Below are 21285 nucleotides of genomic sequence, written 5' to 3'. Positions count from 1 at the left end.
TCTATATTACTTGCTGCTCTACTCCAAGTCCCTGCCAGATGCTTGACAAATGTCTGTGGATAATGGTAATTGTGAGGCACAACATAATGAAAAGCATTTACCAGTAGGAAAGGCCATTTAAATATAATTTAATTGAACAGAATTAAAGAGAGATTTGTTAGAAACGTCTTACATGCAAGGTGACTTAAAAGTGTGGAGGAGGGGCACCTCGGTGGCTCAGTCGTTTAAGCATCAGACTCTTAACCCCAGCTCAGGTTTTGGTCTCAGAGTCATGAGCTCAAGCCCTGCAATAAGCCCAATGTGGAGCTTAAGAAAAAAAAAGGTGTGGAGGACATGGTCTTGCCTTCAAGAAGCTCTGACTCCAAATGGCAGGTTTAAGACAGCTATGAAGATGATGAACAAAACATGGAAAGACGTAGCTATTACTATGATATAGTTGTTGTATCAAGTAGGTAGGTATTTCAAAGGCAAAGACTGGGGGAAAGATTTCCAAACCAAGGAAACAGCAGAAACGCAGGTATGAAGCTAAAGAAAAAAGAAAAAGAATAACAAGAATTTTTGAGGGAATAGGTGAGTCTAAATAAAATGGAGGGATGGATAGTGGGATCTGAAGGAAGGAAACAGATTTGAGACATAACTAATGGGAAGTGTATCTACAACTCTAGAATCTATAAAAGAAGTAATACAAATAGCTAACCAATACATTTTTAAAATATTCAGAATTACTAGCATATAACCAAAGCAAAAAAATGTGAATAAAAATTTTGATGAAATAAATACCATTTTTCATGTGTCAGATGGGCAATTTTTTTTTTTTTTTAATGTTGAAAGAGAGTTGAAGAAACTAGCATTCTGCTACCTGGTTATAGCTCACAAGTCAAAAAATATGCATAATTTAAGATACAATTTGAGATACTGTTCAATTTCACTTCTAAAAGGCTATACCGGGTAGCCCAGGTGGTTCAGCAGTTTAGCGCCACCTTCAGCCCAGGGCGTGATCCTGGAGACCTGGGATTGAGTCCCACATCGGGCTCCCTGCATGGAGCCTGCTTCTCTCTCTGCCTCTCTCTCTCTCTCATGAATAGATAAATAAAAATCTTTAAATAAAATAAAAAATAAAAAATAAATAAAAATAAAAGGCTATAACATTTGTTATTGAACATAAAAATAAAGTTATTATAATAAAGGCAATTTATAACTGGAAAATAAAAATTGATGGGGATAAATGAAAAATTCCATCACCCAAAAATAATTTTTTTCTTTATATCTATGTATCAAGTATGTACTAGGTAAGAACTAACAATTATTTTGAAGTTAATGGTAGAATTTTTTTTATGGAGAGAATATCCTCTGTTTCGGAAAATTCTATGATGGATTTGCCAGATCTGAAAGAGAAGACCAAGGATTGGACTTTGTGGAAAGCATTACTATGCTTACAAATATCTGGTTGTGTGTATTTGAGGAGGGGCTGGGAGGAAGACAGAGAGAAAGAGGGGGTGAGGGAGAGAGAGAGAGAGAGAGAGAGAGAGAGATCCATGCCATTTGCAAAACAGAAAGCAGTGAGATCCTGTGCTTTCTTTTCAGTGCTATGCTGGCACCAATACCCTATCTCTGAACTCTATGTTCAGTGACTTCATGTTGGAAATGTGAAATTGGCCATGATGGAAATTTTTTCATTAAACTTTTAAAAATTATTTATTTATTTTTTAAGATTCTATTTATTTATTCATGAGAGACAGAGAGAGAGAGAGAGAGAGAGGCAGAGACATTGGCAGAGAGAGAAGCAGGCTCCATGCAGGGATCCCGATGCGGAACTCAATCCCAGATCTCCAGGATCACGCCCTGGGCCGAAGGCAGGAGCCAAACCGCTGAGCCACCCAGGTGTCCCTAAACTTTATTTTTTAGCGCAGTTTTAAGTTCATAGCAAAACTGAACAGAAGGTTCACACATTTCTTATATATTCCTTGTCCCTCATACATCTATAGCTTCCTCCATTATCAACCATTCCTCACTTGAGTGCTACATTTATAAAAATTAATCAACCTACATTGATGCATCATAATCACCCCAAATCCATACTTTTGGATTACTTTGCTTTGAGGCTGTACCATTTTACTAGTCCCATCCACAGTAAAAGAGCATATCCATTTTCCTATACTCATAGATTATGCGATATTTTATATACACATTTTTTTTACTTCAGCCAATTTAATGATACACTATGTTTTAAAATTTGCATTTCCCTTATAACTAGTTGAGCATTTAAAAAAAACACCTATAGGCTATTTGTATTTCCTCACCTATAAATTGTCCTTAGGCTTTGCTCATTTTTCTACGGGATTATTTTGTATGTATCTTTCAATTTGCAGGACATCTTTATATACTATAGATAACCCTTTTTGACTTAAAAACATTTATAGTATTCTCTCAGTTTGGTAGTGTTTTTTTTACTTTATTTAAAATATCTTGCCTTTTTGATTTCTGGGTTTTGTATCTTGCTTAGAAAGAGCTTTTTTACACCAAGACTATATACCTATATTCCCCTTCATTTCTTTATTTCTTTCTGATCCTTTTGTCTCTTTTACATTTGACTATTTAGTCAAACTTATTATCAGAGTATGGTTTGAAGTAGAGATATAATGTAGCTTTTTCCAACATGGCATCCAATCATCCCATCATATATTTAACATTTTCCTTATTACTTAGAAATGCTACCTGTTTCAGGGGCGCCTGGGTGGCTCAGTTAGTTAAGTGTCTGACTCTTGATTTTGGCTTAGGTCATGATCTCAGGGGCTTGGGATCAAGCACTGTGTCAGATATCTCCCTCAGTGGGGAGTCTACTTGAGAGTCTCTCCCTCCCTTTTCCTTTCCCTCTGCCCCTCCACCTGCTTGCACGCTCTCTCTCTCTGAAATAAATATTTTTAAAGAAGAGAGAAATGCTACCTGTTTCAATTACTAATTTACACATGTGTAGACACAAGTATACACAGTGCAGATTTGTTTCTAGATTCCTTTACTTTTCATTGATCTTTCCCCAGGCCCAAACTGTACCTCAATGTTTCATTTTTGTGAGAGAGAGAGAGAGAGAATGAGCACAACCCATGGGGAAGAGTAGAGGGAGAAGCAGGCTCCCTGCTGAGCAGGGAGTCTAATACAGGACTCAATCCTAGAACCCTGGGATTGTGACCTGAGCCAAAGGAAGATGCTTAACCAACTGAGCCACCCAAGCAGCCTGTACCTCATGGTTTTAAAAAGGTTGTTTTCTTTGTTTTGCTTTGTTTTGTTTTATCAAACTACAGGAAATATCTAGAAGACAAGTTCCCCTTACTGTGCATTTTCAAAATTTTCTTAGCTACTCTTATACATTTCTATTCCAAATGAATATATTATTTTTTAAATCAATAAAAATAATAGATCCATGACAGGGGGCAAATCCTTTACAGTCAAACTTCTCCCTTCCAAAACCTTTCTGGTGCTGCCCACTTACTTGCTATGATACTCTGCTAGTGGATTTTCATCTTCCACAATCTTTCTGCCTGCGAAATCAATGGTGATTTTCTTAGAGAGCCGAGACATATGTCGAAATTCTCTCAGCTCCTCTTCTCGCTTTTGCAGGGTCTCCCGCTCAATTTTAGACAACCACTGGTTAGAATCACTGGCAAAGTAATCTGCCTCATCATCAATGACTTGGGTCCTTCGAATGCTAAGGAGGAAAAAAAAGAACACATGTCAACTGGGTCAAGAGGGACTTGCTATCCTGAAGATTATTACCTCAAATAGAGATGCCCAAAAAAGTTGCAAAATCAGGTCAAGCTCTGCTTGGTTCCCAGCTTCTGCATGTATCTTATCCCAACTGCAGGCTCAGCTCAGCTCCTAAAATTAATCTCACTCTTAGGCAGAAAAAAAACACAGCATCATAACCCACTGTCCTTTTTTTTTTTTTTTTTTTACTAGTCCGGCCATAACTGGGCTTCCACCTGGTTTTGCTGCATCTGAGTTCATGTCTTGGCAGCTTACTCAATATCCTAGTCCCTTTATAATTGGGGCCTGGTCTATTCTTGCTATGCCCAATTGCTGCCCTTTCCCTTAGAAATTGAGTTCTATCCGGGAATGACTTACTCTTAGAACATCCTACTACTGTACTACTGTAAGTCAGTCTCTGCTCCCTTCCCCCCAAACTTATCTCTAGTCTCTCACTAAAACACTGGGTCAAATTACAAGGTAGGACAATCTAGGCCTATTTCTAAGACCATACCAAAGAAGAAACTGAGAACTAGAAGGAATTTTGATGATCCAACTCTCCTGTTCTGTAGATAATAGAACCTGGGGTTCACAGAAGTTAAGTGACTGCTCCAAATGTACAAATCCAGTCACAACTGAATTTGTGCATAATTACAAATCAGTGATACACACAAGTACAAGGAAATACTGAAATCAGATTTAAATACTGATTTCAATTTTTCAGGACACAGCTAGAATTTTTTTTTTTCACAGCTAGAATTATGCAAGTTTTAAAGTAGTCTGAGAGTGGAAATTTCAGAGAGCTCAGGAGAAAATTGATCCTCTATGTGAACCTAAATAATGAAACTGGTACCTTGGAACACATAAGAAAAGGGGGCAATATCAGCAGGGAGAGACCCCCTTCTGGTTTCCATTTACCAAGGAATATACTCTACTGCCAATTCTATTTCTAATGATAAAGTTTTATTAGGGAGGGACAGAAATGATATTTAAAGGATTAAGAGTGAATATGAGTTCCAAACCTTGTGATGGGCTTACTTAAGAAAGAGCTTTCAAAGTTCTATCTCAGATTCATAGCAAACAGTTTAGTAGAAAGTGTATCTAACCAAAGGATTATAAATGCCAGGAACAGACTCCTAGATCAGTTACAATAAATAAGAGATTCAGCGTTCTCCAAGGACCCTCACAGATTCTCAGCTTTTTGAGAAATGAGTATATAAATCCTATTTAAACATTTTTTACCACTAACTGGCTCTCAAATACATATTTTATCCAAAAGAAAAAGGTGAAAGAAATAAAAAAATAGAATTAACAAATCAATGAAACTGTCTCCTAAACAGAATTCAATGGGCTAAATGATAAAAATGTAGGGGTATAAAAGCCAATTTAGGGACATTTTAATATATTGATCATTAAATCAGAAAACAAATTTAGTGTCAAAGGGAAGGAAGGGTAAATCATGCCTTCTCATGAGAAGCCACTACCTACTTTCTCCCAGATGCCATTCCTTACAGATTCCCCAGAGCCCAGCACAGCAGCCTACACACAGTAGGCACCCTGACATATGCTGACTGATGGAATGAATGGCTCCAAGCGGGACAACCGGGGAATTCTGTTAAACCAAATCAACTTTCGGGGAGAATACTAGAATCTGCCAAACATTGAAAAATGTTGTAGGGTAAGATCCCGTTGCTGGCTTGATGGGAGCCTACCTTATTCAAACATGAATTAAAAGACAAGATGTAGGCCTCATATGCAGTGGAGCTCTTGTTTTGCTGTGAATCTTTCATACTCCACCCTAAAAACATATCAATGGCCAGAATTTGTAAATCAGTCTATTTCTTAGCATTTGTTATTCCAACTACATCATACCTAGTTCTGTCAAATTCTAACAGTTTGTCTTTATGCTTAATAGCCTTCTCCAGACCAGACTTAATTCGCAATTCTTGATGAGGAAGAAGGTCCTTGGTAGAGATGTCCACTTTTCCAGAATTCTCCGTCCCTGAAATTCAATAAGGAAACCAAATGGCGTCAGCCTATAATATAAATTAGTTGTATCACTGGACAGCAAAGAACAAAATATCAGAAGCTCTGGCTCTACACCAGATGGCTGACAGCCTTCACTTCAATAAAAAATAAATATACAAGTCAAGCTTTACTTATCAAGCATGGCTTGACACAGCATCGGTTCTCAGTATACATTAGGATCTATTTCTTCCCATATGGAAATTTTTTTTTTAAAGATTTTTATTTATCTATTCATGAGAGACACAGAGAGAGAGGTAGAGACATAGACAGAGGAAGAAGCAGACTCCCTGTGGGAAGCCTGATGTGGGACTCGATCTAGAGGATTCTGGGATCACACCCTGAGATGCTCAACTGCTAAGCCACCCAGGCATTCCCAGTATGAAAATTTAGATCACTAAGGGTGCCAAATGTTCAACAATATAAAAATGTGTTATAAACGAACAGCTTTATTGGATAGGGCTGACTATGACCTTTATTTTTTATTTTTTTAGATTTTTTTTAACTTATTTATTCATGATAGACACACACACACAGAGAGAGGCAGAGACACAGGCAGAGGGAGAAGCAGGCATCATACAAAGAGCCTGACGTGGGACTCGATCCAGGGTCTCCAGGATCACGCTCTGGGCCGCAGGCGGCGCCAAACCGCTGCGCCACTGGGGCTGCCCTATGACCTTTATTTTTATTTATTTATTCATGAGAGACAGACAGAGAGAGAGAGAGAGAGAGAGAGGCAGAGACAAAGGCAGAGGGAGAAGCAGGCTCCACGCAGGGAGCCTGAAGCAGGACTTGATACTGGGACTCCAGGACCACACCCTGAGCCGAAGCCAGCGCCAAATCGCTGGGGACCCCTGGGCTGCCCTATGACCTTTATTTATTATTTATATTTTATTTTTTAAAAGAGTTTATTCATTTATTTATGAGAAAGAGAGAGAGAGAGAGAGGCAGAGACACAGGCAGAGGGAGAAGCAGGGTCCATGCAAGGAGCCTGACGTGAGCTGGATCCCAGGTCTCCAGGATCACGCCCTGGATCAAAGGCGGCACCACCGAGCTACCCGGGCTGCCCTGACTATGACCTTTATTTATTTTTTTTTTAATTTTTTATTTATTTATGATAGTCACAGAGAGAGAGAGAGGCACAGAGACGCAGGCAGAGGGAGAAGCAGGCTCCATGCACCGGGAGCCCGATGTGGGATTTGATCCTGGATCACCAGGATCGCGCCTTGGGCCAAAGGCAGACGCCAAACCGCTGCGCCACCCAGGGATCCCTGACTATGACCTTTAAACATACTTTCACGGGCAGCCCGGGTGGCTCAGTGGTTTAGTGCTGCCTTCGGCCCAGGGTGTGATCTGGAGACCCGGGATCGAGTCCCACGAGTCCCATGTCAGGATCCCGAGTCCCACGAGTCCCATGTCAGGATCCCTGCATGGAGCCTGCTTCTCCCTCTGCCTGTGTCTCTGCCTCTCTCTCTCTCTGTGTCTCTCATGAATAAATAAATAAAATCTTTAAATAAATAAATAAATAAACAAACAAACAAACGTACTTTCACACAGCAAAACTAGAAACTAAATAAATAGAAAAATAAATAAATAATGGTGAAAAAAGTTTATATTATCTTCACAGAAAAGAAAACTGAAGTTCAGAGACAATAATAAACTTACTGAGTTACTCAGGTATAAAATAGAAGGTGGAAACAAGATTTAAACTTCAGTCTAACTCTGGGAAGCCCGGGTGGTTCAGCAGTTGAGCATCTGCCTTCCGCTCAGGGCGTGATCCCAGGGTCCCAGGATCGAGTCCCACATTGGGCTCCCTGCAAGGAGCCTGCTTCTCCCTCTATGTCTCTGCCTCTCTCTCTGTGTGTCTCTATGAATAAATAAATAAAATCTTAAAAAAAAAAAAAAAAGACCTAAGATGAGTTAGGAAAATGAGGCTATAATGAAGGCTGACCTTCAAAGTCCTGTCAAAACTCTCTTTTAAGATTAGAGAGAGACAGAGATTCTTGTGTTCTGAATGTAAGAAAAACACTTAGTGGTTTTTTTTTTTTTTTTTAAGATTTTATTTATTCATGAGACACAGAGAGAGAGAGGCAAAGACACAGGCAGAGGGAGAAGCAGACTCCCTGCAGGAGACCAAAGGGGGACTCGATTCCAGGACCCCAGGATCACAACCTGAGCCAAAGGCAGATGCTCAACCACTGAGCCACCCAGGTGCCCCAACAAAGATCACTCGAACTAAAGATAGAAAAAGATTCCTTCTAGACTCTCATAAACCTGATGGAGTCCCTGTATTTAAAAAGCCTCAGAGCCTTTTGTGTTTCCCTTCCCCTCCCCCAAACCCATGCTCCAAAGGCTCCTGGGTAGCACTCGTCCAATCCACCCTGTATACTGTCACGTGACACTTAGAAGTATCTTTTCTTATAACAATGACCTTAAAGAAATCCTAAGTGAAAAGATATGCAGACATGTTCAATCTCTTCAATAAAAAATTTAAGTATAAAGACAAAAATATTTGAAATGTCAAAACTCAGTAGTGACAGATTTTAGTCACTGAACTATTGTAGATTGGTACATTTTGGTAAATACAGCAAATACATTCTAAGTGTCAAAAATTATCACAAAGACAAATACCATATGATTTCACTTATATGTGGAATCTAAAAACAAAACAAGCAAACAAACAAACAAAAGCAGAAAAAGACCCATAAATACTGAGAACTGGTGGTTGCCAGAGGGGAGGAGGATGGAGAGGTGGGCAAAAAGGATGAAGGGGAGTGGGAGGTACTGGCTTCCAGTTATGGAATGACTAAGTCACAGGGATAAAAGATACAGCATAGGGAATACAAGCAATAGTATTTTAATAACATCATACGGTGACATATAGTAGTAATTATACTTGTGAGCACCTCACAACATACAAAACCGTCAATCACTATCTTGTACACTTGAAACTAATATGACAATTTGTGTCAATTATACTTCAATTTTTAAAAATCATATTCTTAAAAAATTTAAAAATTAAATAAAACTTTTGTTTTTTGTTTTTTAAAGATTTTATTTATTTATTCATGAGAAACACACACACACAGAGGCAGAGACACAGGCAGAGGGAGAAGCAGGCTCCATGCATGGAGCCCAATGTGGACTCCATCCTGGGACTCTAGGATCATGCCCTGGGCCAAAGGCAGGTGCTCAACCACTGAGCCACCCAGGCGTCCCACTTTTTGTTTTTGTTTTTAAAGATTTTATTTATTTATTCATGAGGGATATACGGAGAGAGGCAGAGACATAGGCAGAGGGACAACTGGGCTCCCGGTGTAGAGCCCAATGTGGGACTTGATCCCTAGACCCCAGGATCATGACCTGACCTGAAAGCAGATGCTCAACCACTGAGCCACCCAGGCATCCCTGTTATGTGGTTTTAATAACTTTAAAAAAAAAAACGATTGTAGAATAAATGCGTGAATAAATTGCATATTGCATACCAGGATACAAGAAAGCAACAATTACAGTTAGAACAAAATCAGAAGATTACTGCCTACCTGACATCAGTTTCTTCAACAGTTTCTGGCTCTTGTTTGAATCACGTTGTAAAATATCCTGTTCTTCACGAGTACATACCTATAAAGTAATAAGAGCAGGATACATGATCCAATAGTTACATTAATTTTGTTGGCCTGATATACCTAAAATGTAACCTCAAATTATACATTAGATATGGCAATAAAATAATGAAATTGTTGGTGCTTTTTTTATCCAAACACACACACCAAAAATACACGTATCCAAATGAGTTTCCTTAGTCTCTTTCCAACTCCCCCCCGCCCCCACTTTTTGGGAAGATTTTACTTATTTATTCATTAGAGACACAGAAAGAGAAAGGCAGAGACACAGGCAGAGGGAGAAGCAGGCTCCATGCAGGGAGCCCGATTGTGGGACTCAATCCCGGGACTCCAGGATCACACGCTGAGCCAAAGGCAGACGCCCAACCACTGAGCAACCCAGGCGTCCCTCCCCCTTCTTTTATAAATCATAGAAAAAACTGATCTCACTGGAAGTGTCCCTGAATGACTTCTTAAAAAAGAAAAAAAAAATCTAACCTACCTCCAAATGACAATGATTTGCCATCATTTAGAATATTGAAAAAAATATACTTTTTTTAAAAAGCCTTCCAGTTCTAATCATGAAATGTAAGTCTTATAGAAGAAATTATAAGCAGATGTCTTATTAGAAAGAATCAGAAAAAGCAAATTACAGTGCCACCAGTGAAAACTAGTCTAATTTTTTTATCTATACATATTTCATTTCTTTGTCTTCAAATATTACCTATTTATAAAATAATGAATACATGAAGCAAAGAAAAAGTTCTGTTTATTATAAAATCACTGCAGTTGTAAGAATGGAGGCATAAAAGGAATTATTCAAAAACAATTTCATACTGAGTTTATAAAACTGCAAAACTTCAAGGCCAACGTTTTTTATATTACTCTGTGTCTTGAACTGAAGGACACATAGGATCTAGTGGAAAATATTGAAGTTGCCTAGAAGTTCCCTCAGTGGCATACAAAGTTCCTGCCAGTAGCTATAGGGAATTTCTCTAGAGAAAGCCCCATATCAGAGGACATTTATTGCCATTTTATGAAATTTTGGTTTTGTTTTATGAATATTTATTTTTTATGGTGGACACTTCATTTTTCAGGTCATCCGCCATCCAGGTTATTTTTTGAGTGTACTGAATAATTAAAGGACCTATCAGAGAACGGAACATAAAGCAATATAAAATGGATGCCTTCATCAACACCAATGCCATTGCTTCTGCCAGCCCACTAAATGGCAAAACAAGTTTTCCAGACAACTCATTAGGGTGTTTATAAGATAGTCATTACTACCACACTCTTGAGGTCATTCTCTCAGACAAACAAGGTGAAAAAAAGGTGTCCTGGAAATAGAAGCTATAATAACCTGTTATAAGCACAAGACTTGAGAGTCCTCAACAATTTATCTACTCAGAACACTTCTCCCTAATAGGCCTCAGTACTAAGACATAGCCTTGGGTGTGTTTGATTAATCAAATTCCTGCTACTAGAATTTATTAGAAATGTGAGGGAAGACATTTCCTAAGTAAAAGAGAAATTGCCAGGGATGTGGCAATTTCTACATATTCAACCAAAGGTCAGTAAAATAAAATATAAAAGAAACAATTTACCAGAGTACCACAGAAAAAGCAGGGGCCAGAGCCCTCTTGTTCACAGACAATACGCCCACAGATCAGACAATTATTGATCAGCTTGTGCTTCTGGCCCAGGCAATCACATGGATGGCGACCAGGGATCAGGACTGCAAGCCTGTCCTGTCCCTCTTTTGTGTATAAACTGACAAACTTTGTCTTCTTCTTTAAGGAGTTGCTGTTCTCTTGTGCCTAATTGTACAAAGATATCAGAAATAACATCAAATAGTTAACAGCAATGAAAATAATCAAGAAGAGAAAAACCTCAATTCTGTTCTATGACAACTTATACACCACCTAGGAATCATGACAGAAGGAAAGGAGTGGGAGAGATACAAATTAAGGGTTATCATCAAGGATCTGAAGAAAGGTTATATTCTAGAAAAACTAGCTGATATGCCTTGCTTTTTCTATTAGTAGCTTTCAGCCCTCTATTATAGCTGGTAGAAGGTAAATGTAGCAGTATAAACTATTTATGTGGCACATTTAAGCACAACTAGAGTAGAGATTATAAGAAACAAAAATTCCACTAGTAGATGATACAGATATTGAAATATGATAAAAAAATATGAAAAATCAAGAAAGGGGTGCTTGAGTGGCTCAGTTGGTTAAGCATCCAACTTTTGATTTTGGCTCAGGTCATTATCTCAGATCATGAGATGGAGCTCCAAGTTGGGCTCAACACTCAGCAGGGAGTCTGCTTGAGATGCTCTCTTCCTCTCCTCCTGCCCCTCCCCCTGTTCATGCTCTCTCTCTCTCTCTCTCTCAAATAAATAAACCTTTTAAAAAGGAAAATCAAGAAAAAAATGGCTCCATCAGAAAAAGATGACACAATAGAAAATGATCCTGAGGTCCTAGGATGGAGCCCTGCATCAGGCTTCCTGCTTAGCAGGGAGACTGCCCCTCCCCCTCCACTCATGCTTTGTCTCACTTTTCTCTCTCTTTTTTTTTTTAAGATTTTATTAATTTATTCATAAGAGACAGAGAGAGAGAGAGAGAGAGAGAGAGAGGCAGACACAAAGGAAGAAGCAGGCTCCATGCAGGGAGCCCAATGTGGGACTTGATCCTGGGTCTCCAGGATCACGCCCTGGGCCGAAGACAGTGCTAAACCTCTGAGCCACCCGGGCTGCCCTCACTTTTCTCTCTAAAATAAATAAATAAAATCTTAAAAGAAAATCAGACATACATATTTCATTTATGCATTTTTACTCAATATTTTATGAATGTTTTCCCTAATTATATATTCTGGAGAACAATTTTATTAGTTGCATGGTATTCCATCAAATGAGGGAACCATATTTATTCAATCTTTACTGTTAAACAAGTCAGTTCAAATCTTCAAGTTTTTTTTTGCATATATATTAAGATTGATTTATTTATTTTAGAGAGGGAGAGAGTGCAGGAGGCAGGGGCAGAGGTAGAGAGAGAGGGAGTGTCCCAAGCAGACTCCATGCTAAGTGTGGAGCTCAATCTCACAACCTTGGAATCACAACCTGAGCTGAAAATAAGAGTTAGTCACTTAACTGACTGAGCCACCCAGGTGCCTTTGTATGTATTTCTGCTTACTTAAGTTAGACTTTTGAGTCATATTAATAAGTCAAAAGGATATGAACACCTCTATGGTTCTTGATGTATGCTGTCATACAGTCCCCCAGAAAGCTTAGGCCAATTTGCACTGCCACCAATAGTGTACAGGCGGATCTTGTAGTAATACAACTTCACCATCACTGAATATTCTATTTATTTTATTTTATTTTATTTTATTTTATTTTATTTTATTTTATTTATTTTATTTTATTTTTTAAGATTTTATTTATTTATTCATGAGAGACACAGAGAGAGGCACAGACACAGGCAGAGAGAGAATAGGCTCCATGCAGGGAGCCCGATGCCGGACTGATCCTGGAACCCCGGGATCACGCCCTGAGCTGAAGACAGGTGCCCAACCACTGAGCCACCCAGGCATCCCAATATCCTATTTTAAAAATTTTGGGAAAAAAAAAATTGGGGGATGCCTGGGTGACTCAGCAGTTGAGCGTCTGCCTTTGATTCAGGGCGTGATCCCAGGATTCCGAGACTGAGTCCCACATCAGGCTCCCTGAGAGGAGCCTGCTTCTCTCTCTGTCTATGTCCCATGCCTTCTCTCAGTTTCTCATGGATAAATAAATAAATAAATACATAAAATTAAAAAATAGAAATCTTTTAACAATTTATTTTTTTTAAGATTTTATTTATTTATGATAGACAGAAAGAGAGAGAGGCAGAGACACAGGCAGAGGGAGAGGCAGGTTTCACGCCGGGAGCCCAAGAGGGGACTCGATCCCAGGGCTCCAGCATCGCGCCCTGGGCCAAAGGCAGGTGCTAAACCACTGAGCCTCCCAGGGATCCCAAAATCTTTTAACAATTTAAAATTATATGTAATACTGTAGGGATTTAATGTGTATTTATTTGAATACTAGTAACCAATCATTTTGGTGTGCCCTGGACTTAGGAAAATCTCAGAATACGGCACTCTCAGTGCTAAAATTGAGAAAGTCTCAGGCATTTAGGGTGACAAACTGGTAAAGTTAAATATCTTTTCATGTTTATTGGTCATTTGTTTTTTCTTTTGCTTGTGATGCTTCTTTACTTATTTTATTCCACTTGATAAAAGGCTTTTAAGTCTCTATTCTTTTCCCTTTAACTTAACATTATTTTGTAAACACTTTGCAATGTTTTTTTTACATGGTCATCACATTCAGAATTTTTGGATCACCTCTCTTCCATCTTGGCATAATTATTCCTTTCTATTATGAAATTTAGTTTGTCAAATTTCCCTGATTATAAATATTTCTGCTTACGTCACAGGGCTATTTTGAGAGCCATGAGAAAATACAAAAAAACTCTAAGAAATGAATGATGATGACGGTGGTGGCAGTGGTACATGGCCCAAAGTAGGAACGTTTGTTTTTTATTTTTTCAAAGATTTCATTTGGGATGGCTGGGTGGGTCAGCGGTTGAGCGTTTGCCTTCGGCTCAGGACATGATCCTGGAGTCCCGGGATCAAGTCCTGCATCAGGCTCGCTGCATGGAGCCTGCTTCTCCCTCTGCCTATGTCTCTGCCTCTCTCTCTTTGTGTCTCTCATGAATAAATAAATAGAATCTTTTAAAAAAATTTTTTTTAAATAAAGATTTCATTTATTTATTTGAGAGAAAGAAAGAATGAGCAGTGGGGAGAGGCAGAAGGAGAAAGAGAAGCAGACTCCTAGCTGAGCAGGGAGCCAAACTTGGGGCTATATCCTAGGACCTGGAGATCATGATCTGAGCTGAAAACAGGTACCCAACTAAATGAGCCACCCAGGTGCCCCAGGAACATTCCTTTTTTTTTTTTTTTTTAAGATTTTATTTATTTATTCATGAGAGACACACACACAGAGAGAGAGAGAGAGAAAGAGAGAGGCAGAGACACAGGCAGAGGGAGAAGCAGGCTCCATGCAGGGAGCCCGATGTGGGACTCAATCCTGGGTCTCCAGGACCACGCCCTGAGCCAAAGGCAGGCGCTAAACCGCTGAGCCACCCAGGGATCCCCCCCGAGGAACATTCTTAATAACAGCTAGAATCATGCATTCTTTTAGTAAAAAAATCCATATACAAAATGTTGAAGTCCTGGTGCACTTTATTAAATATTTTCCATCTTATATGTATCTCTTTCTCAATCTCATTTCTAACCAAGATGTCCTTTAATAACTATTTAATCAGGCTGCAAAAAAAAAAAATCTACCATATAAGGGCACCTCAGTGGCTCAGCAGGTTAAGTGTCTACCTTCAGGTCAGCCCTGGTGGCGCAGCAGTTTAGCGCCGCCTGCAGCTCGGGGTGTGATCCTGGGGACCCTGGATCGAGTCCCACATCGGGCTCCCTGCATGGAGCCTGCTTCTCCCTCTGCCTGTGTTTCTGTCCCCTCTCTCTCTGTGTCTCTATGAATAAATAAATAAAATCTTAAAAAAAAAATAAGTGTCTACCTTCAGCTCAGGTCATAATCCTGGGTCCTGGGATGGAACCCATCGGGTTCCCTACTCAGGAGGGTGTCTGCTTCTCCCTTTCTCTGCTCCTTCCCCTGGCTTGTGCTCGCTCGCTCTCTCTCTCTCAAATAAATATATAAAATCTTTTTTAAAAAAATCTACCATGTAAAAAGTGATATATCATTTTTCCATAAAATTCATGCATTTTTTGAAAATTGCCATTCTAGACCAATTTGTACACTTTGCTTTCTGAAAAGTATCAGTCACCTCACCTTTTCCATAGAGCTAGAAAAAGATTCATTCTACAAGCACTCACCTTGGCCAAATCAAAAGGTGTTTTGACCTCCTTGGTTGTGTCAGGTTCAGCAAATGCAGGAACTTCCTGTCTATTTCTTCCTTTTCGCCTACTCCTCTTTAACTGGTCTCCTGATCTCTGCCCATCTAACATTTCTTTAAAGAAAAAAAAAATTTACGTATATATTTATATATATGTAAATATATACATACACGTACATAGATTGATAATAGCCGGATTCATTGATGAACTAACAGCTAATATAGAAAAGATGACGCTTAATATTCAGAGTAAAGATATGAACTCAGGCAGCTTTTAACGTTAGCTTTTCCTCTCAAACCAGAATTAAATTTAAACCATAATTTTCAAGATAACTGATGATAAAGACTACTAACTAGGATTCAACAGTAAACTAAAATCTAATAAATTGTATAATGACTTATTTAGGTTGGTGTTTATCTTTTGTATCTTTTAACTAGTTACCTCTAAGTGCTATTCATACTAAAATTGGTCAACACTTACTTTTATTTGGGTATACATATGACTTAAAAGTGTTTTTTTAATCCACGGATAAATTTTTCAAACTATTCTGAAACCACATATGTATCTGCAAACAAGCATTTTTGTGGTACTTTTGAAAAGTCTGAATTAAAACAATATTCATTACAGTTTGAGTGGAACTGAACTAAAAATATGCATATATATGATTCTGCTGTGAGGAAACAGCAGTGGCGAATATATCAGGTCCTATAAACCAGCCCACTTACCAATATTTCAACCCTGAATTATATTAACTTACCATCTTTTTTGAAGGACTGATGTAGAGCATCAGAACTCAACTCCTGATCATTCTTTTGCCATTTGGTTATAAGCTCCTCAATGAATTGACCTTTTTTGTCCTCATTTCCCTGAAGGAGGTCAGTAACATATTCTCGTATCTCTTCAGCACTCTCAATTGACAAAACATACCTCGGGAAGCAAAAATATAAGTTCTTGAAACAAGATCTGCTTACACTATATCTTTCAATAATCACAACAGAAATCAAGGTAGTACAAACCACTCATCAATCCATTAAAGTGTTTATTTTGAGCCAAATTCTATGCTAGACGCTAGGGATCTAAGTTTGATTATGACAAAAATCCTGACCTCAAGTAGTTCATAACCTAACCTTCATATAATCTTGTTAGAAGATTAGAACTAACGTTTTGGGGTTTTTTTGTTTGTTTGTTTGATTTTTTTAAAAGATTTTATTTATTCATTCATGAGAGACACACACACACAGAGAAAGAGAGAGAAAGAGAGGCAGAGACACAGGCAGAGGGAGAAGCAGCTCCACGCAGGGAGCCCGATGTGGGACTCGATCCCAGGTCTCCAGGATCAGACCCTGGGCTGAAGGCAGGTGCCAAACTGCTGAGCCACCCAGGCTGCCCAGAGCTAACGTTTTGAAGATAGACTATGGAGCTGTCCTTAACATAGGAATACTTCCTCTAACTACATACTTGCAATCACTGTATTTTCTTAGCAACATAAATGACTTAATAGCTATACTACAAAACCTTAAATTTCTTTTTTGTTAAAAATATGAGTATATATGACAATCTAACCAGTTGTTGATTTACTATTCTCAAAAAGTATAATTCAGGGCAGCTGGCTGGCTCAGTCAGTAGAGTATGCTACTCTTAAATCTTGGGGTTGAGTTCAAGCCCCATGCTGGGTGTAGAGATTACCTAAAAAAAAAAAAAAAACAAACTTTTCTTTTAATCTTTAAAAAATTGTAAATCAAGATTAGGATCACATTAGAATAAGCAGATCTATTTTTTTAAGCAGATCTATTTTTAAGGAAATGTTACAAAGGGTTCCTAGAACAACAGTTCAAGTCAGTATAACTTTTCTAAAAATTGACAGGCCAATATATTTGAACTGCCTTAAAAATAATCCACTAATCCCATTTAAAGGACTCTATGTGAAATATGAGACACAGGAAAATTTATGCAAAAGAGTTAACTGCATCACTATTTCAATGAATGAAAAACTAGAAGCTATTTAAAACATCCACTGATGGGAAAGACTAATGAATTCAAGTTTTTGGACTTTACAAAATGTAACATACTGCCGCTAAAAGTGAAATTTATGAATGATTATTATTGACCTGAAAAAATGCTTTCATATAATAAGTGAAATACCAAGATAGAATGTAGAGCATATAATCCCAATTGCTATAAAAGAAATGTATATATACAGACACTTAAATATAGAAAAAATGGCCAGGTTATATACCAAAATGATTACCATTGAGTTATATCATTAAAGAGAGTTTATTTTCTTTTTTTCCCCTAAGATGAATATGTTTTGAAAATGTATTACAATATGCATAGGAAAAACTCTAAGAGAGAAACAATGATTACCTCTGGATTGTGGTATTACGGTAATTTTGGTTTCCTCCTTTATCTCTTATCTTTTTTAGGTTTTTACAGTGAATATGTTACACCATTAGGAAAGAAGGAATTGAAAAAATAACTTGTAAATTAAGAAATCAGACCATGAAAGCATTCTAAGACCTGAATAAACTGTAAGTCAGACACACTGGTATCAGATACAGGAAAGACTATAATGCTAAATCCCTTTAAATTAAAAAAAAAATCATGTATTTGTACCATCACTAGTAGCATAGGTATTAGGTTGTTTTCCTAATGTGGTGGTACATTTGCAGAGTTATGATCTATAGGTGAATAAACCTGTGCTTTTGAGCCTCATTAAGAGCATCTTCTAATCCATCATAGATTTACAAAGATACAATTGTTTTTCAAGACTTTTACAGTTTAATCACCTTGATCCCAAAACTGAGCAGCCCCCTTGAAAAGATTAATTGCTATCAATTTCTCATAGAATTCTTCTGCAAAGAACCTCCCCGGATCATTTAAAAGTGGTGTATTTAGGGCAGCCCTGGTGGCGCAGCGGTTTGGCGCCGCCTGTGGCCTGGGGTGTGATCCTGGAGACCCCGGATCCGGTCCCACATCCGGCTCCCTGCATGAAACCTGCTTCTCCCTCCGCCTGTGTCTCTGCCTGTGTCTATGAATAAATAAATAAAATGTTTAAAAAAAATAAAAATAAAAGTGGAGTATTTAAACTACCAGGGAAGTATTTAAAGATTTCCAGAAACATCGGAATGAATGTTATTTTAACTATTTACAAAGTATCGGGATCCCTGGGTGGCGCAGCGGTTTAGCGCCTGCCTTTGGCCCAGGGCGCGATCCTGGAGACCGAGGATCGAGTCCCACATCGGGCTCCCGGTGCATGGAGCCTGCTTCTCCCTCTGCCTATGTCTCTGCCTCTCTATCTCTCTCTCTCTCTGTGACTATCATAAATAAAAATTAAAAAAAAAAAGATCTTAATCCTTTAAAAAAAAACTATTTACAAAGTATCATAAGAAATAGCATATATCCAAATGTGTTATATACAAAATCTTATCAAAATAGGGTCATGTAGGGGACCCCTGGGTGGCGCAGCGGTTTGGCGCCTGCCTTTGGCCCAGGGCGCGATCCTGGAGACCCGGGATCGAATCCCACATCAGGCTCCCGGTGCATGGAGCCTGCTTCTCCCTCTGCCTATGTCTCTGCCTCTCTCTCTCTCTGTGTGACTATCATAAATAAATAAAAATTTAAAAAAATTAAAAAAAAAAAAACAAAAAAAAACAAAATAGGGTCATGCAAAACAGGAGCTAAGGCCGATTGTAGTACAAAGTTTATTTGCTAATCTTGTGTACAAATCTTAATGTTCCATAAATGTATCACTGATTAAGAAGGTACTAGTTCTGCGCTGTCTGTAAAAATTCAGGCCACCCGTGCCAAATTGTTTAAGTTAGCGCACTACCACGGTACTATTTTTTAATTAGTACAGGCAAAGCACAGCAAATTTACACAAAAATGCTTTGATCATGGCATCATGGCCTGTTGCGCAATTAATTACTAGTAAAAACCTAGTAAGTCAAATGAGTTCAAATACCATTATATTATAGGTAGCTTCAGTGCTTTTTTAAAGCTTTGAACAATTCTTATAGAACTTATGAGTAAAAAAATGCAAGCAGGTATTTAGCCATACTTCAATTGTAAAACTTAAATTTCTGATCACTGCTTTTTAAGGGTGTAGATAAATTTAACTGAGAAAAATCTAAGGCTTCAAAATGAGCTGTTAAATCACAATTTATGAAAATCAGAATTTTCCTAATACTGGTTAAGCAGACAAGATACAATTGAATACTGAGACTGAGAAGACTGCATCTAAGCATACCACATTATTGATCCATCAAAAATAGCCTCAATCTTTGTGTTGTTTTTGTTCTTACCGAGTGACTGTTTTTCTGTTTGGTATATTGCAAAGTCTCATTATCTTATTAGACAGCATTCCACTTTTTAAAAAATGTGTTTGAAAAAAAAAAAAAAAGAAAACTAACCTGATTTTGCTTCAAACAAGGGTAAAGATAAGCCATATGATTTTGCAGGGTTTTTTTTTAATATAGTTTATTCCAATGTTTAAAACAAAAACCTTTAATACAAGCTTTTTAAATAGTCTCCTTGCCAACAAGACTGTTTTCTCCAAACTCAGAAACTCACTTCCTACAAAAGCCCTAGAAATGGCAATTCAGGTTTCACCATCTATGAACAAAAATCAAATCAAGAAGCCCTTTCAGGGGCAGCCCCGGTGGCTCAACGGTTGAGTGTCTGCCTTCGGTCCAGGGCCTGATCCTGGAGACCCGGGATTCAGTCCCACGTCAGGCTCCCTGCATGGAGCTTGCTTCTCCCTCTGCCTGTGTCTCTGTCTCTCTCTCTCTCTCTCTCATTAATAAGTTTTTTTAAAAAATCTTTAAAAAAAAAGAAGCACTTTCAGGCTCTTTGACCAAGACCAATCTTTGCAGAAGTCTTGCCCTCTGCCTCAACACTGCCCTTCCACTTACCCACCCTTTAGTTGTGGGGTGAAAGTCATCCCTTGAAGTAAACCTTCCAAGTTTCTCAAATCTTAGTGGGAGTACTTTACTCCATGTTCCCACAACACCTTACATTTCCTTACATTTCCTCCAATCATCAACCAGGCAGAACCCAATGGGCTCAGTTGTCTTTGTTGCCCTAGCACCGGTTATGTAGTGCAACAAACATACTAAAATAATCCACTGAAAGCAAATAGTAAATTATGTCACCATCTCCACTTCATAAGAATTATAAATATTAAAGATAAGCCCGGCTAATCATTCATTTTACAGGCGAGGAAACTAAGCTATGCAGAGGGAAATCAAGTTGTCAGAGGCTCCAAAATGATAAATGACAACCAAAAAACCAGAACGTGGGACTCCTCAGTCAGAAGCTATTTACGCCTTAACACCGCAGCCTCAATTTAAAGTCCAGATCCTAACTGACACAACCCAGATCCCGGCAAACTAAAAATCCTCATTGCAAGGTACCTCTGGAAAGACCACTCGGCTTGCCCCTTGTCTCCAGCATCTATACGGAAACCGGCTCCCGGGACAGTCATGGAGGACTAATTATCAGAGATTTGGCGTTCTCCTAAGAAAAAAGGCCTCCCCGGCCGATTGTGGAGCCTGAATGCCCTAATTCCAGACGCTGAACTGTAAAGCCAGAGGTCAAGATTCAGCGCCTCGAGACCGACAGTAGCCCTTTTTATCCTATTCCTTGACTCTCATCAACTTTTAAGTCCTCCCCGCTTCCCCTTTCGCTCAGCCAAGTGCCATCCCAGAGCTCCTTCCCTCCTGGGACCCGAACCGGCCTCACTGCATGATCTCCTCGCTGACATCCAGGCCGAAAGTTTTCCGCAACTCCTGGGTGCACCAGCCCACCAGCTGCTCCCGGGACGCCGCCCCAGCGACCGCCATCTTTCCCAGCCGGAACCAGCTGGGTTCCAACCACCCCACGTCCGGCGCCGGACTAGTCCCCTTGGCAACACCGACCTCGCTCGCGCGGGTTCCGCCGGTCGGCACCGCCCTCGCGG

At 39.0% G+C, this 21285-nt stretch overlaps 1 protein-coding gene across 7 annotated transcripts in view; it reads right to left on the bottom strand.

Moving 5' to 3' along the window:
• TRIP4 (thyroid hormone receptor interactor 4) overlaps nt 1-21228 on the bottom strand; it is a 57409-nt gene extending 36181 nt beyond the window's left edge. For 5 of the 7 annotated variants that reach the window (XR_013370434.1, XM_077881409.1, XM_077881411.1 and 2 more), the window contains exons 1-7: nt 21069-21228; nt 16087-16256; nt 15309-15442; nt 10973-11185; nt 9309-9387; nt 5614-5743; nt 3488-3703 (exon numbers count right to left, since the gene is read on the bottom strand). Coding sequence is in view for 6 of the 7 variants with exons in the window: in XM_077881409.1 (XP_077737535.1) it covers nt 3488-3703; nt 5614-5743; nt 9309-9387; nt 10973-11185; nt 15309-15442; nt 16087-16256; nt 21069-21169 (1043 nt within the window). In the remaining variant the exon portion in view is untranslated. Of the gene's footprint in view, nt 1-3487; nt 3704-5613; nt 5744-9308; nt 9388-10972; nt 11186-15308; nt 15443-16086; nt 16257-20740; nt 21005-21068 lie in introns of those variants that run through there. The other 2 variants (XM_077881410.1, XM_077881414.1) reach the window with 2 other exon arrangements.
• Between the last annotated feature and the right edge of the window lie 57 nt (nt 21229-21285).

The sequence above is a fragment of the Canis aureus genome, chromosome 32 (assembly GCF_053574225.1).
Source record: "Canis aureus isolate CA01 chromosome 32, VMU_Caureus_v.1.0, whole genome shotgun sequence".
NCBI lineage: Eukaryota > Metazoa > Chordata > Mammalia > Carnivora > Canidae > Canis > Canis aureus.
Note: the sequence above shows the minus strand (reverse complement) of the source record. Positions and strands in the feature narration are given on the sequence as shown.